The 15,036-nt window shown below is 34.3% G+C and overlaps 1 protein-coding gene across 1 annotated transcript in view; it reads left to right on the top strand.

The window, feature by feature from the left end:
- The window catches only part of ERC2 (ELKS/RAB6-interacting/CAST family member 2), a 491,439-nt gene that overhangs the window by 191,667 nt on the left and 284,736 nt on the right, over window positions 1-15,036 (top strand). The window contains exons 9-11 of the mRNA XM_065687581.1: window positions 203-343; window positions 900-1,040; window positions 10,544-10,737. Of these exons, the coding sequence (XP_065543653.1) occupies window positions 203-343; window positions 900-1,040; window positions 10,544-10,737 (476 nt within the window). The remainder of the gene's footprint in view (window positions 1-202; window positions 344-899; window positions 1,041-10,543; window positions 10,738-15,036) is intronic.

The raw sequence follows: 15,036 nt of genomic DNA, 5'->3' as shown, positions 1-15,036 counted from the left end.
CTGTTATTCTTATCAAGTATTGAAAACTTTGATGCTTTTTAAATCAGGGGAAATCTTGCATTGACTTTAATACCATTAACATAATTATACTCTTCTTCTGAAGGTTGATTTTTCTGAGTGCTACTTAATGTAAGGAAATCTTATTCTTTCTTTTCTTAAATGATTCCCAACTTTTCCATTTTGCAATTCTTTCCCTTGTTAGGAAAGAATAATAGAGCGCTTGAAGGAGCAAAGGGAGCGAGATGACAGAGAAAGACTTGAAGAAATTGAATCTTATAAAAAAGAAAACAAAGACCTGAAGGAGAAAGTTAATGCTTTACAAGCTGAACTGACAGAAAAAGAGGTCAGTCTTTCCAGTAAAATCTATGCTTTTCTATCTATGTTATTGTGATGGAAGAAAGTGCATTAGGATTACTCTTGAATTATTTTAAGTACTGAAATTCTGCCACTTCAGTGGTCAGCTTCTGGACTGCTATTTTCTTAATCATTCTTCATAATACTCACTTTTTTACATAAAATATTGCATCAGTTCTTGCATAGTTGTGTGTCATTACCTCTACTTTTTCCTTTATATAAGCCTCCAGTATGCTCAAGTATTCCAGTGTTGCTCCTGTTCTTGTTTGTCAGTTAGATCAATAGAATTCAAAGTCATTGTACCTCCAGGATATAATGTCAGCTTGTGTGTATTGCAAGTGTTTCTGCGTTTCAGTTCGTGCCAGGTCCTGTGGTTCCAATTGGTTGTATTCTCAAAATGGTGTCTGTTGCTATAAATGCTTATCTCTGTGTCAACTCTTTTTGGGGAAGGGGAGGGGGAACAGGATCTGAGTGATCACTGAGTTGGCAATAAGGTAGTGTCCTGGTGACTAGGAATTAACTGTTTACTCTTGGTCGTTTTTCAGTCTAGTTTAATCGATCTCAAAGAACATGCATCTTCATTGGCATCAGCAGGGCTGAAAAGAGACTCCAAACTTAAGTCTTTAGAAATAGCCATAGAACAAAAGAAAGAAGAGTGTAGTAAGTTGGAAGCGCAGTTGAAAAAGGTAAGTTCCATCTTAAACAAACAACAATCAGAAAAAAATCTTCTGGAGTAAATCTAAAATTTAGCCATCTTACACTATTTGCTGATGCTTGCATCAAATACTGCTAACTTTTTCTTATGAGGTTTGTATCAAAGCCACTAGTGAGCCTCAGAATTTATCCTGAATACCTATGTGAGGGAATTCTGAGAAGCTGCTACAAATAGATGAACTGGGAGTAGGACATTAGAGGGAAAGTAGAAGGGCAGAAAGGATTTATCAAATTTGTATGTATGTGAGTTTATGCATCTTTTAGAAGTAGACTGAAATGTTTGTAGCATGGGAAAAAATTAAAGGCTTGTCGAAAGAATGCTGTACTTCCTAATAAAAAAAAAAAAAAAATCTGCTTCCAAAACTGAAACTGTAGCTAGGTTTTATTTTGGCATTTTTTTGGCTATGTTGGTGAACACATATTTGTGATAATTAAGCGAAATAATGCATAGTTTATTTCAGCTAGCAATTCAGTATTTCTATTCAGCAAGTAGTGGAAGCAAGCATTCAAAGGAAAACATACAAATCCTGTATTTTGTAACATGGTTTTATTTAAATTGATGCATCCAAATAGTTTTTGCTTAATGCATTTGCAAGTTTGTTGATGCCTTTCTACCATACATTGTTTCTTTGACCTGTTTCTACGTCATTTGGTAACGTCTGCTCTCATTGTTCGAACACCAATCTCATGATGTATTTAATGGGTTTAAGCATTATGTTTGCCCACTGCAATTCATGATTAAGTGTATGTCAAACTTAAATTTTTTATATTGATATCTAATGTTTCATTTTCTATAAAAGACTGTTTATTTGCTCTGTGAATGTTACCACTGTTAGGATAATATTCTGACACACTCTTTACTCAGGTTGAATAGTATCCTGCGCCGTGTGTAAGTATTGTTTCAATAGCCTTACCCATGAAGAAGATGTTGCAAAGTATAAAGGATACCAGGGTGTAACCTTGCACTTTTATTATTTTTTTAATTCAGAATGAGTATGTGCAATTCGGTGTCTGTGTTAAATGTTTGGTTGTAGAGAGGACGGAAGGGAATCTTTTTCAATAAACATATACAAAAGCTTTTAATGGAAACACAAATACTTTGTATGTTTGATAGCTTATAAATGCTGTTGATGTCAGAATGAAAATATCCAAAGAAACTATTTCTTGGGAAGTCCTTCATTTTCTTTTGTTAGAAAATCTGTTTACTTTGCACTTCAGTACAAAATATTTTTCATTACTATCTGACATATCTTATTTTCTTCATTTAAAATAGTTACAAAAACCCTAAAAGCACAGATCACTAAAAAAAAAGAAAAAAAATCAAAATCCTCTTTAAGGACTTGAAATCCTAAGTCAATTTTTTATGACTGTACATATAAACACATCATAGAGTCATGGAAAAATAAGCACTTATAAAAGTCAGAGTGTCTGGCCGTCTTTCGTGTAAAAAGGGAGTGTGTTCCCTGCGCATAAATACAAAGGATTATTAAATGAAAGTTGAAAACATAATAGTTTTATTATATCATAAATGCAGCATAAAGCCCCAGTGGAAATTCATCCAACATTTGTAGGAGACCAGGTATTTCCACAATAAAATGTAGTTACAACCTTCTTTGTGGGCATGTTTAGTTGAACAGAAACAGTGACTGTTAATGATAGTAGACTCCAAACAGTAATTTTCAATTCACATTTTCTCTAATAAAATACTTTATGTTCAAACCTGTAAATATCCTGTGTTAAAAGTAATTGGTCCCCAGAAAACTACCTTCACCATGTTTTCACTTCTTAGGAAACTAACTGAAACAGAAATCTGGGTTATTCCTGTGTATGTCTGAGTTAGAGTAGGAGGGAACATCAACATAGTTCAGAGTAAATTAACCTGCATGTCCCATAAGTGTGCTTATGTATGAACATTAACCACTATGAAAAGTAGAAGGAATGGGTACAGTTTATATCTCGTTTCCAAAAGTGACTCCAAAGGGCTCTCTGTTACTTTGAGAAATTTGAATGCAGTTTACCCATTACTCCTTTCTAGAAATATTATAGAGGAGACACTTTCATTGTGGTATTATAGAGTTATTATAGTTTAGTGTTGATGTATATGTTTTAACAAAATAACTAATAAATATGAAGGTAGCATTCCATGCTCATTTGCCAGGAGTTAGTTTTCCATGAGAACTGATGGCAATAAGTACTGTTCCTGAAAGAAAATGTGTTCAAGGACAAGTGCAAACATAATCTGTAAATTAAAAAGAAAACCAACAACAAAACAAACAACCCACAACTTTATTTAAAAGTTTGTCTTCCCTTGTTTCCTTCTTGTTTTTGGAGAGAATAAGATTAATTTATTGATAATAAAGATTTGATTTGGTCTGATTAGACCCGGTATTTTTCAGTATCACATAACTAGATTGTTTTAATTTCAGCAGAAGAAAATATGCTCATCCTAACCTAACTATTTTAATTCTATAAAGTAGATGCATTTCAAAAAGTAATAAATAGGATATTCATAAAGAGTATTCATATTCATATTCATGCGACTGGGCTGTATTTTTTACACAAAATAATGTTTAAAACTATAGACATCTTTATTAAACTTTCTGTGACAAAGATTCTGGGTTGAAATTCATAAAAGTAGAAAAAAATCATAAACCCAATGAGAATTGTCAATTTTTTTTTTTTTTTTTTTTTTTTTTGGCCAAAATATCATAGGTTTTGTTCACTTAGTTTGTATTGCTACTACTGAAAGAACAGCAGGAATTGCCTAATAGGTAGCAAAGTGGTTTATATATATATGTGGGTGTGTGTATATATATATAATCTTATTATCCACTCTAAAATTTCCTCCTTTTGTTTTCATTAACTTAAATTTACTTGCTTACTGACATACTGCAGTTGCTAAAGTACTTTTTGCTCAGCTGTACTGTTTGAGTATCATTCTGCATAGAAAATTCAGTCTTGTTTTAAACAAAAAGAAAGTAATAAATTTACTGATACGATTTAATTAATCTTTTATTATTACTGTCTTTGAAGCTTTGGTGATAAATTGCAGCCTCAGCCAAAAGCACTTCTCGTGATTCATTGCTTGAGACCAGCACTTAATGTATCATCAAAAGTGGACACCTTTCTTTATTTCATGGGTTATTTAACTTGAGAAAGGGAAAGTAACACAAACCTTACATTTCTTACTCCAGCTATTCTTTCTTAGGAGCCAAAGTCAACATTTATGTTTCCCCAGTGCCTCTCACTTTCACCAAGGAATGTTTAGAATCTTAAATTTCTACTTTTTAATGACAAGTTCTTCTGTGCAAATGCACTGGTTTTGTTGAGCTAATGCTGTTTTCCTGGATCTTTCCTTCTCTTCCTGTCTGTGCTTCACTCCCTTCCAACTTTGCAATGTAGCAAGCTGAACAGTTGTTCAATCAGATGTACAATCCAGTAAGTTCTTCTTTAAAATGCCCGCTGTAACATATGAAAGCATGAGGATCCATTACCTTACTGTCTTGTGCCCTTCCTCTGTGGAGCTTTGCTGGATACTTCTGATGCTCACTATGCTGTATTCATTATACCCAAATAAATGAACTTTGTGGACTTCAAGGCCATTTTTAAAATATGAAATGTGTTAAATAGGTACCTACAGCAATTCTGAGAAAAAAAACCATCCTAGCCTTTGGGTCCTCAACTTCTCCATTAGAAAAAGCATGCAGATGATTTTTTTTTTTTTTTTGCTTTGCTTTGCTTTTTAATTCCTCGTTCTGCAGTACTTTATTTGATCCTTCAAACTTAGATAACATTTATTCAGTTTATCTTAAGTAACAGAGTTGATTATGCAAGTAATAGGATCTAGGAAGTGACTAGTACTGTTTTCAAAAATGCATATGATTAAAATGATACAGGTCAGTTTTACTCTCTAAAGGCTGTATACGTTCAGCATACATATATTAAGAATATGAAAACAAGCCTATCTAATAAAAGAAAGTGCTGAAATATAAAATGATGAACACAAAAGGCAGTTTTTGAAAAAGCCGAACAGTATTACTTGGGCTTTTTAAGCGTTATTATTCTTCCTAGCATCTGCTTTAATTGCACAATATCTACCCTTTTGACTTGACTGTGTCCCTTTTTCAGTTTGAGGAAGAGCAAACATTAACAAGTATTCTCTCTGCAGAGAACAGTTTCAATTTTTTTGGCTGTGACTGTTACGTTTAATGTGCTGTGAGCATCACAGTACAGAACAAATGATGTAACTGTAATAGTAATTTACAAGCTATAGTTTACTTAGTAATCATAGTGCCTATTGAAGAACTGGTTTTGTAGTTCAGGTAATGTGATATTTTTCATTAGGGAAAATATTGCCTTGACTGAATGTCCATGGACCAGGATTCCAGCTTTGGAGTCTATTAGTGCTAAGATTTGTAACTTCTAACCTTGTAATAGATAATGTCATGCCCTGTGTATGGGAAGGACAGTCCCACAGAATGTGCTGTATTTAAACTTATTGGTTAACTGGTTTTATAATCCAGATATAAACTGATTGTAAGTAGCATAAGCCCTGATGTTATCACCTCTACCATCCAGCACGCTGATGGTCAAATAGCTTTTTCCCTTTGAACAATAAACCCCTTTTTATTATTATCATCTTGGCTCACCTTTGTGGTAGTTATGTTTCTATTTGTATCAGTTGCAGTCCCACTATGCGTGTCTTTTCAGACTGGAGTCTTTTTTGTCTTAGTTTTAATCTTGATTTTAATAAATACTTTCTCTTCCTTATTTCAATATTAGTTATTCTGCTGTATGGAATTAGTTACTTCCTAGTCTACTTGTGTGCAGTATTCTCAAGTCAGTCCTTTTTTGTTTTTTACTTTTTCTGCCTTTAAGTGCTTCATTTTCGAAAGGACAGCCTGTTGGCAGTTCCAAAATAATGGATGCAAGTTCCATTTCCTTTGGCACCACGCAGCAATTGTCATGTGTCCATGAGACAGGTTCTGTTAAGTAAACTTTTCTTGTTCTTTTTTCTCCTGCTTGCATGTATATCAGCCTATTTTTAACAATGCAAGTAGCAATGATCCTCTGCTCCCTCAAAACCACCTAAGATCTTGAAATGAAATTGTGATTTAAGTTAATGGCAACATATTCTTTGAATTCTGCAAGGCTAAGAATTCACTTTTGTTCTTTGAGAAGGCATAATAGCAGTTACTTGAAGTGTTAATAACTGCAGATCATCAAACATAAAATCTTTCCTTGACCTTTGTTGTTGAGAATAATAGTGTTACGAAACCCCAGATTGCAGTCTGTTCTTAAAATACTGAGATTTGAATGCTTTTCTGTTCACATGCGTTAGAGAAAAAACAGTCAATTTCTGAGCACACCTCTTTTATGTCATACAGGTATCAACTCCAAGACTTTCATTTATTGCTGAATCTGATGTTTTAAAAACACAGCAATGGCTAGAAAATCTTAAATAATAATGAGACTATAAAAAATTAAGATTACAGCAATTTTTTTTTTAGTTTATTACTGAAAGTAATAAAATTTGAAGGATCTTACAAAGTAATTTCTTGCATGTAAATTCTGCTGTTTCTTTTTCTTTCCTTTTATGAAATACTTGGTTGATTTCCGTGTATGTTTGTGTCTGAAGCTTTAAAAGTGAAAGACTGTATCCATTTCTGTTATGCAGAATAATGTGTGCACGATTGTATCATATAGACTAAATAATTCATATTGCATGTCTGTGTCATATAACTACAGTGTTTCTGTAGGAAATTTGTGGTTTACCTGTGGAAATGTTCCTTTACTTCAAAAATATTTGTAGTACTTATTAAGCAAATATCAGAGCAGATACATAATCACTGTAAAAATTAGTGAGATTCTAATGGTAGAGTGATATGCTATTTTTATTGAATTGTAAAAATAACATACAACATAGTCACAAAACTGACAGACAAACTTCATAAACCAAGTCTGCTAGGTTGAAACTAGCTTAATCTGCACACACCAGTATTATAATTTACAAATAGATTAAGAGATCAATTACTTGGCTGCTGAAAGGTATGCATGAACTTTTTGCTCTTACCTATAGAAACACCATAAAAAAAAAAATGTATTCTTTCCAAGAAAACAGAGAACTTAGGGAGGAAAGGAGGCGACAGAAATGATAAAAAGGATAGAAGAGAGCATAGCAGTAGTAGGCAGAGACGTACTGATTCTTGTGATAACCATGCAGCTTCTGGCTAGAAGTGATCCAAGCCTGTCTCCCACAGCCGGCCTGCAAAACAAGCCAAAGAAATCTGCCCTGTCTGGGTGGGAGCAGGGTCAGTATCTGTGAGCTGCCTTTCATCTCCTTTGGGCCTACTGTTTGACCTCAGAAGTCAAGTTCCATCTGTCAACAAATCACCCCTGATCTGTGTATAACAATTAAAAAAAAGTGCCTAGTTCAAATCCAAACACATATTTCAAAGCCATAAATATAATAGGGCTTTTATAAGTAATTCTATGCCTTTGTCCTGGGAATGTCAGATGGATTGTGCTTTGCTCCCTTGTAGTATCAGCAGCTTTGTTTACAACATGAAGATTCCCTTAAAGGGAATTCTCACCTGCAGAAAGCTCTTTTAAAAAATGTTAAATGTTCTATCTCTCTTTTTATCTAACTTTCCTTTCCTTGCATTAAGGAAATGCCCGTGAAGAAATCCGGTTCCTGCCAACAGTCCAAAAATATTCTATAGGAAATACTTGTGAAAGTAGAGGCAACTAAATTAGTTGCTGGTTTGCAGTATTGGGATATTGGGATCTTTTTTTAAGATGAAATTCATCTTTGTCCTTGAACTGAATGTTTATATTGGTTTATATGTGATATTATAGATCTGTGCTGCACCTGAAAACCCTGTATAGGTTGGGTACTTAATCACATTGGTTTTAATCATATCTTACAAGTTCTGCTTCATATTGAAAACCATAGGGAAATACAGTGACCAAGTATGTGCTATAGAATTTTCCAAAAACACATCCCACAAATATGGAGTGACATGAGTATCACAGAAAGCACAAGAATTGAAAATACTTCTGCAACTTAAAGCTAATTTCCTAAGCATGGTATTGAGCAAGGATTGTAGGGCTAAACTGAATAATATAGTTTATATCTAATACAGCAGGTGATGTTTTAGTTATAAGCCATGCAGTAGATAATTTATTCAGTAAATTTCTGATCTGCTGTGTGAGAGGAATGTTCTTTGATAGCTGAACGTTTGGCACCTTGTCTCTGGGGAAAAAAAGAGCTGAAGCTGGGAGCTCTTGTATGCTAAAGTGAAGAAGACTGGTTAGAGGCAGGAAGGTGGGTGTTTTGCTTGTTTCTGAAATGGTGGAAGCAAGGCTGGTAAATAAATGAATTAGACACTAAAATAAATGGAAGGGAAAGAAAGGTGCCAAGGAAGAATATGAGAGTAATAGCCTCTTGACGGGTACTGGGAAATTCTAAATTAACCCTTAGGAAAGGAAGAGAAATCGGAAGAGCAGTAGGGAACAGCATGCACTTTGCAGAGGTTACTTAGTATCTTAAAGGCGTGAGCTGGGCTGTTTGTCTGGGTTCATGATTATTTTACTTTTTTGATTTTATTTTTCCTTAAGCGAATTTATCTTTACAAACCAATGGAATTATTTTTATTCTTTGCTAAAAAAACACTTAGTGTTAATTTTTGAGAGATAAAACATTGTCTAATATCTTAATAGGCCTGTTGGAAAATTGAAGTACTTTGCAGCTGGAAACTAGTACACAGCTCTCACATAATTGGCCCTGAGTAAATTTCTTGAAACAATTAACATCTCGTGTAAAATAAATCAAAGCTTATTGTTAAAGTAGGAAGATATATGGGGATGAAAAGGTATCGGTTGCTAGCATCTCATCCAGGCAGTAAAATCAAGATACTCTTTGGATGTTGCCTTGAAACAAACTCTGAGGAAAGTCCAGTATCTGCCTAGGATTCAGGGCTGGAGCATGTATTACTACCCAAAACAGAGAGTTTGAAGAGCAAGGCCACTGGATTTGTAGGCTTCTCATGTTGTTCCCTTGGCTCATTTTGGTAATGAAATATTTCTTCTGAATAAGAATCTCACAGTAGGATAAATAGCACTTAAAACCTATTTTTTTCTTACTATCCTCATGCTTAAATGATATGTTACATGCAAACACCTTAAGTTTCTTTCCTAGTAATTTCAACATTTTAATTGTTGTAATTATCGTCAATGAGACTTGTTCTTATTTATACAGAAAAAATTATCCATTGCAAAGAACATGAACCTTCTAGTATCTGTGAATTATTTTTTTCCAAAGCACGCATGTTTCATTTTGACCTGCATTTATTTCATTGCTTGCTTGCATTGTCTGTTCCTTGAAATTAGAGAAGGATAAGTAAGTCCATGTCTTCTCTGCGTCATCAGATAGTTGGAGGACCTTCAGTTCTAAATATCCTGAATTTCTGTATAATTCCTGTGTGTTAAGAGAATGTTACCTGAATTTTCTATGTTTAATGTGCGCTGCCTTAAACTACTTGTTTTTTCCTTGCCTGCTCTTTCAAGATGCCAATTAGGAATAATGGGAAGCAAGGGGTAGGCTAAGCATTGCAGTGCATTGTTGTTTCCATCTGTCTGTGATTATTCCAGCCAACAATTTAAAGTACTTGATGCCAGATCATGCTCCCATTGAAGTTAACTGTGTTTTTGCCATTAGGTTTGATGGGAGTAAGGTTGGGCTCTGCACTGCTGTTGTATTCATTGCGTTCTTTCTTGTCTGTGAAACTGCCACCCATCCATGCATGTGTTTGCCAGGTTTGTGCTGTTTACACCAATGGGCTTGTTCTTCCGATGTTTCAGGTCAAGTATAAACAATAAGAGAAAAAGGATTATTGGTTAAAATGTCTGTTGGAAGCAACTTTTTAGTTTATTGGTTTGTCTTTTAATTGGTTTGTCTTTTAAAAACAGCACTGCCTAAAAAGTAATTTCTTCCTTTTAAATTCTTCAAGCTATGTTTGAAACATCTGGTGATACAGATTGCAATTTATGTGTATCTGTGTGTGCATATATACACATGGACAAAGTGTGTGTATATATATGGGGAAAGAGAGAGAATATGATTTATTAAGAAATTGCCAATATAATTGAAACACTTTAAAAGTTTAATGTGAATTAAATTATTTACAAGTAGATTTTTTTAATTTAAAGAACACCCTTTAAATATGGTCGCTTTAATATGTAAACAAACCTTAGTAAATCCCCTCCCCCTGCAGGATGATAGCATTTGAGTATAACTTTAGACTATAAAGTTATTTTTATTCCTTTTTATAATGCTTCTGGAGAAAATGTAATCAGACAGAAACACCCATAATCCTTTTTAAGAAAAAAAATCAATCTCTGAGACTGAATTAAAGCTCTTAAAGCTCTGTAAGTTATCATCATCCTTACTTTTGTAAAAATCTTGATTCTGAAGGCTCATGAGGCTGAAGAGGAGGCACGGATGAATCCAGAATTTGCAGACAGAATGAAACAGCTTGACAAAGAAGCATCATACTATAGAGAAGAATGTGGCAAAGCTCAGGCTGAGGTTGACAGACTTCTAGAAATACTCAAGGAAGTAGAGAATGAGAAGAATGACAAAGATAAGAAAATTGCTGAGTTAGAAAGGTAATTCTTGTATTATTTGTCTTACATTAAGTGGCATTTTTATTTACTTGGTCTTCATTGCAGAGCAGAGAAGTTAAGTGTAGAATGTGTTTTTTTCACAGAATATTTGTTATCTGCTGATTTTTGAACAATTTAAGATTTCCACTTTTTCAGTAGTCTCTATAAAAAGAACATATATAAGAAAGCCATATGCAATTTTGAATGACAAGAACCCTCCCAGAAAACCTTTTAAACAGCAGTCCTATCTCTATAGTAACTAGTGAATTAAAACTGTCCCTACACATGCTTCTTCAGTGTGAACAGCACCACCAGTTCTCAGAGGTCCTGGAAAGTATTGGTAAGTATTTCTAACCAGTCACATGACAATTTATTAATAGCTATAACTATTTTTTGGTGTTTCTCTAGTTTTTGTCTGCTTCAATTTTCTGACACTGACCAGGCAGTGTTTGTCTCATTTCTGGGAAGGTTGTACAGTCTTTCCTTAATGGAGACAGGAGAGTTTGGGGGTCTATTTGTCTCTTACCCTTCAGAACTAAATAATTCCAGGAACCTTCTCCCATATGGTATGCTGCCATTTATTTGATTGATAAGCAGTTTATGTGGATCTGATTTCTTTGTTCCCTTCCTGTACTTAGCTTCTCTTACATGAATGAAAGAAGGAATTTGGTATTTTCAGATATTTTATATAATTGTTTTCTAGTGATCAAGTGAGAAGAAAAATGCATTATGGTTCCTAAAGAGAAGTTTAAGGGATCTCATTGTTGTGATTATTGCTAGTCAAGACAAAGCACTGCTGTGTCCCATTAGGGAGAATTACCATTAAAGAGGGGAAGGTCTGCTGGAAATGTGGGTTACCTTAGGGGGAGAAAACCAGCCAGCTTGGAAAGAAAGATATGTAGAGCATCTTTTACTGATGATGACTTATCAACCTTCACAGTTATCTGTTGCCAAAACTTATCTATCTCTGCAGACATTTGGCAATGGTTTACTAATCATAATACGGAAGAGTACAGAGTTATCAGTCAAAGTGTCATGAGAGCCAAGACCTTAAATTTAAAGTGAAAAAAGATTTGTACTCAAAATAGAACTTTTTAGAGTTGTTTACTTGAGGACAACTTGAATTAGCAGTTATATGTCAGAAATTAGAATACTGTAGTGGTTGCACTGATTTTAATGCGTAAAGTAGGTACCAGAAGAAGCTGGTAATGAAGAATGGTCACTTCGGCACCATGACTGAGAATTCTGCCTAAACTGTCTAAAATCCTAAATTGGCACGTTGGAAAAATATAACACAGTTAATGAATTTGTGTGGTCAACAAAATGCTGCCTATTCCACCCATCAGTGCATGTATTGTAGGGGCAGTAACATAGCTGGGCTTGTAATACAGTGACTCCAGGTGTGACCAAGCTGGTGGAAACTCACTATGTAGTTTTTACAGATACAGTAACTGATATCCTCATTGGGCTATAAAACCTACTGAATTATTATGTGGCACTAGATGCAATAGCAAGCATGATAAACTTTTGTTCAAGAGGGTGATCTTAAGAGACTCATGAAGTAGCAGTCACATACGTGTTGAATGATTGAATATTAAAATGACAATTAAGATTAATAGATAAATATGATGAGGTAGGGAAGCTTGTGATCTAAAATTTTAGTAAATGTTAATTTAAGTATTTTATATAAAAGATATAAATAATCAATATAGAGTAGTAGATTTATCTGAATTTAATTGAGAATTATAAACTGAGAAACAATGGTTACAAACAAACAAGGTGACAAGGGAGGCAGAGCTGTTCCTATGGGCTTGTCAGAGTACCACCTCTTACTGTCTGAGAACCTTCCAGTGGGTTATGTAATGGGCAGTGTTTTCTGGTTTTGTATGAATATATTTTTAAAATTTGATGCATTTTATCAGTGACATTTTGGGACACTGGTTTCCAGTCTGTTATTGTTGATGAGGGAGTTGATCCTGAAGTAACTTTTCAGCAAATAGTTTGGTACTGCAAAGATCTTTTGAACAAGATATACTGTACCTTGAATGTGAAGTAAAAGTAAACCTTCGCTATGAACCCTCAAGTGCTCCCAGAATGCTTACAATAAGATATCTGTGGCATGTCCAGCTAAGGACAGTAGCATGTTGCAGTTTTTGGGAATCATCATGCTCTAAGATTGGGTTTTGAGTTCTGTTAACTTTAACATACTTTCTCACTTGATGTAACTTACCTACAGCTTTCAAGATTAATTTGAAATTCCTATACACACACAATATGTAAGGTAATTATTGTAAATGAGGAAAAAAAAGCATTTATGTAAAAAATATCTATTATTGATTTCATCAACAGAAGTTATTCCCTTTACTTGGCAATGAAGTTTCTAACAAGCATAAGCACAGGCACAAATCTGTTGATTAGTACAGTAAGTCTAGCAATCTGACAGCAAGATAAAGGTCTAAAAGGGAAGTATTTTTAGAGAGTGGGTATCCAGCCCTTCTTACTAATCAGGCTCATCTTAGTTTTCTCTAAAATTTAATTTATTTTCTGTCTCTTTTCCTTATTTTCTAAAAATATTGGCCTAAAGATTAAATCTGTATATAGCTGTGCCACCTGTTTGTGTCCCAAGAGAGGGAACCTTGACGTTGAATTTTCCCTTTCTAGGGCGTCAGGTGGAGTGTAAATTGATGTAAGATTTTATGAAGTGATACTACTTTTTCTGCTTGTAATGAGTACTTGCTTGGTTCATTATTGAAGAAAAGGGGTGGAGCCAAAGCTCAGTTTATCCACTGTACGGGAATAAAGCGTTGTGAAAATTATTGCAGCTTCAACAGAAGAATATTGGAAAATGTTCTTTCCTTCTTGTCCCCCTGTTTTGTAATTCATATAATGTACTTTAGGTTGCTATTTTCTCTCCTTACTTTTTCTCCTTTTTTTTCCTTGCTCAGAAACAGCATATCTTCAACATTTTACCCTTAACTTCAGATGTAAGGGCATCTCCAGGATTTTGTAGGAAAACAAATGCTCTTCTGAAATGTACTTCTTGGTTAATAGCTTGCTGAGGTCAATGCTCACTGCTATGCCAACATCTTTACATAGTAAGATAATTGCAATGAAATAAATTCTTAAAATTTATAAAATAAATTTCTGAGAGAGTTGTAATCTAGAATATTGTGGACTATGGTATTTTCACAATATTTATTACATTCACATGTAAATTCAGCATAATATGGTTTGAAAAGTAAAAATGTGTAATAAACTTACAAGGTTTAAGTATTAAAACAAGATGATGAGCACTGGTGTTTTACTATTGGTCAGAAAGTCTTGACACTGAAAGTGTCAAATACTCATGGGTGTAGAAATACCTTCTTCAGGATATAAGCAATTAAATTTGTCAGATGAGCATGATTAACAAACCTTAAGGTTTCATATGAATTTCAGTTCTTCTGGTTTCAATGTAATTTTCTTACCTTAGAAACTATCACACTTCTGGGTTGCATCACTGAAGTTTTATGAGTTGTGCTATTCCTCGTATGTAAAATAATGTTGGCCTGTTTCTTAAATTACTCCTTATGTATTAATTGTATTTTATAACTTCTTATTGCTACATAGCGGAGAGCCAATTCCTCCTCCTGTACTAAAGCTGTTTCATAACTTCTGTTGTATCTTTCAGGATTTATCTGTTCATGATGGGAACAGGTTAACATTAAATGCAATATATCCCATCGTAATGTACTTTCAATAAACTCAGCTTGATGTTTTTCTTTGGTTTCCCTGATGAAGGAAATGTGGGGGTTTTTTTAGTTTGTGCTTAATTTGTTGGTGTTTTTTTTTTTTTTTTTTTTTTTTGGTGGGTTTTTTTTTTTTTGATAATGAGGATGAATCAGCTTAAATTTTTGATATGAATGGCCTAGCCAAAGAGAGGTAACTGCAATTGAAATGGAATTGAAGGAGTATATTGTTCAATGCTATCATTAATGGTGTTAGACTGAAAAGTATGTTTATGAAGTATGCTAGGGAGTTTGAGTCATGAAATTAAGTGAAATACAACAGGCCAAAATATATGTGTGTGAAGTTAGGACCAGTAAGATGCCTGCTGTAAACTAAGGGTAATCCTTGATACAGTTTAGGAAGCGAAAGATTGGGTGACTTTGCTTATAGAATCATAGAATAGTTAGGGTTGGAAAGGACCTCAAGATCATCTAGTTCCAACCCCCCTGCCATGGGCAGGGACATCTCACACTAAACCATGCCACCCAAGGCTTTGTCCAACCTGGCCTTGAACACCGCCAGGGATGGAGCACT

This window comes from Lathamus discolor, chromosome 7, assembly GCF_037157495.1.
Source record: "Lathamus discolor isolate bLatDis1 chromosome 7, bLatDis1.hap1, whole genome shotgun sequence".
Taxonomy (NCBI): domain Eukaryota; kingdom Metazoa; phylum Chordata; class Aves; order Psittaciformes; family Psittacidae; genus Lathamus; species Lathamus discolor.
Note: the sequence above shows the minus strand (reverse complement) of the source record. Positions and strands in the feature narration are given on the sequence as shown.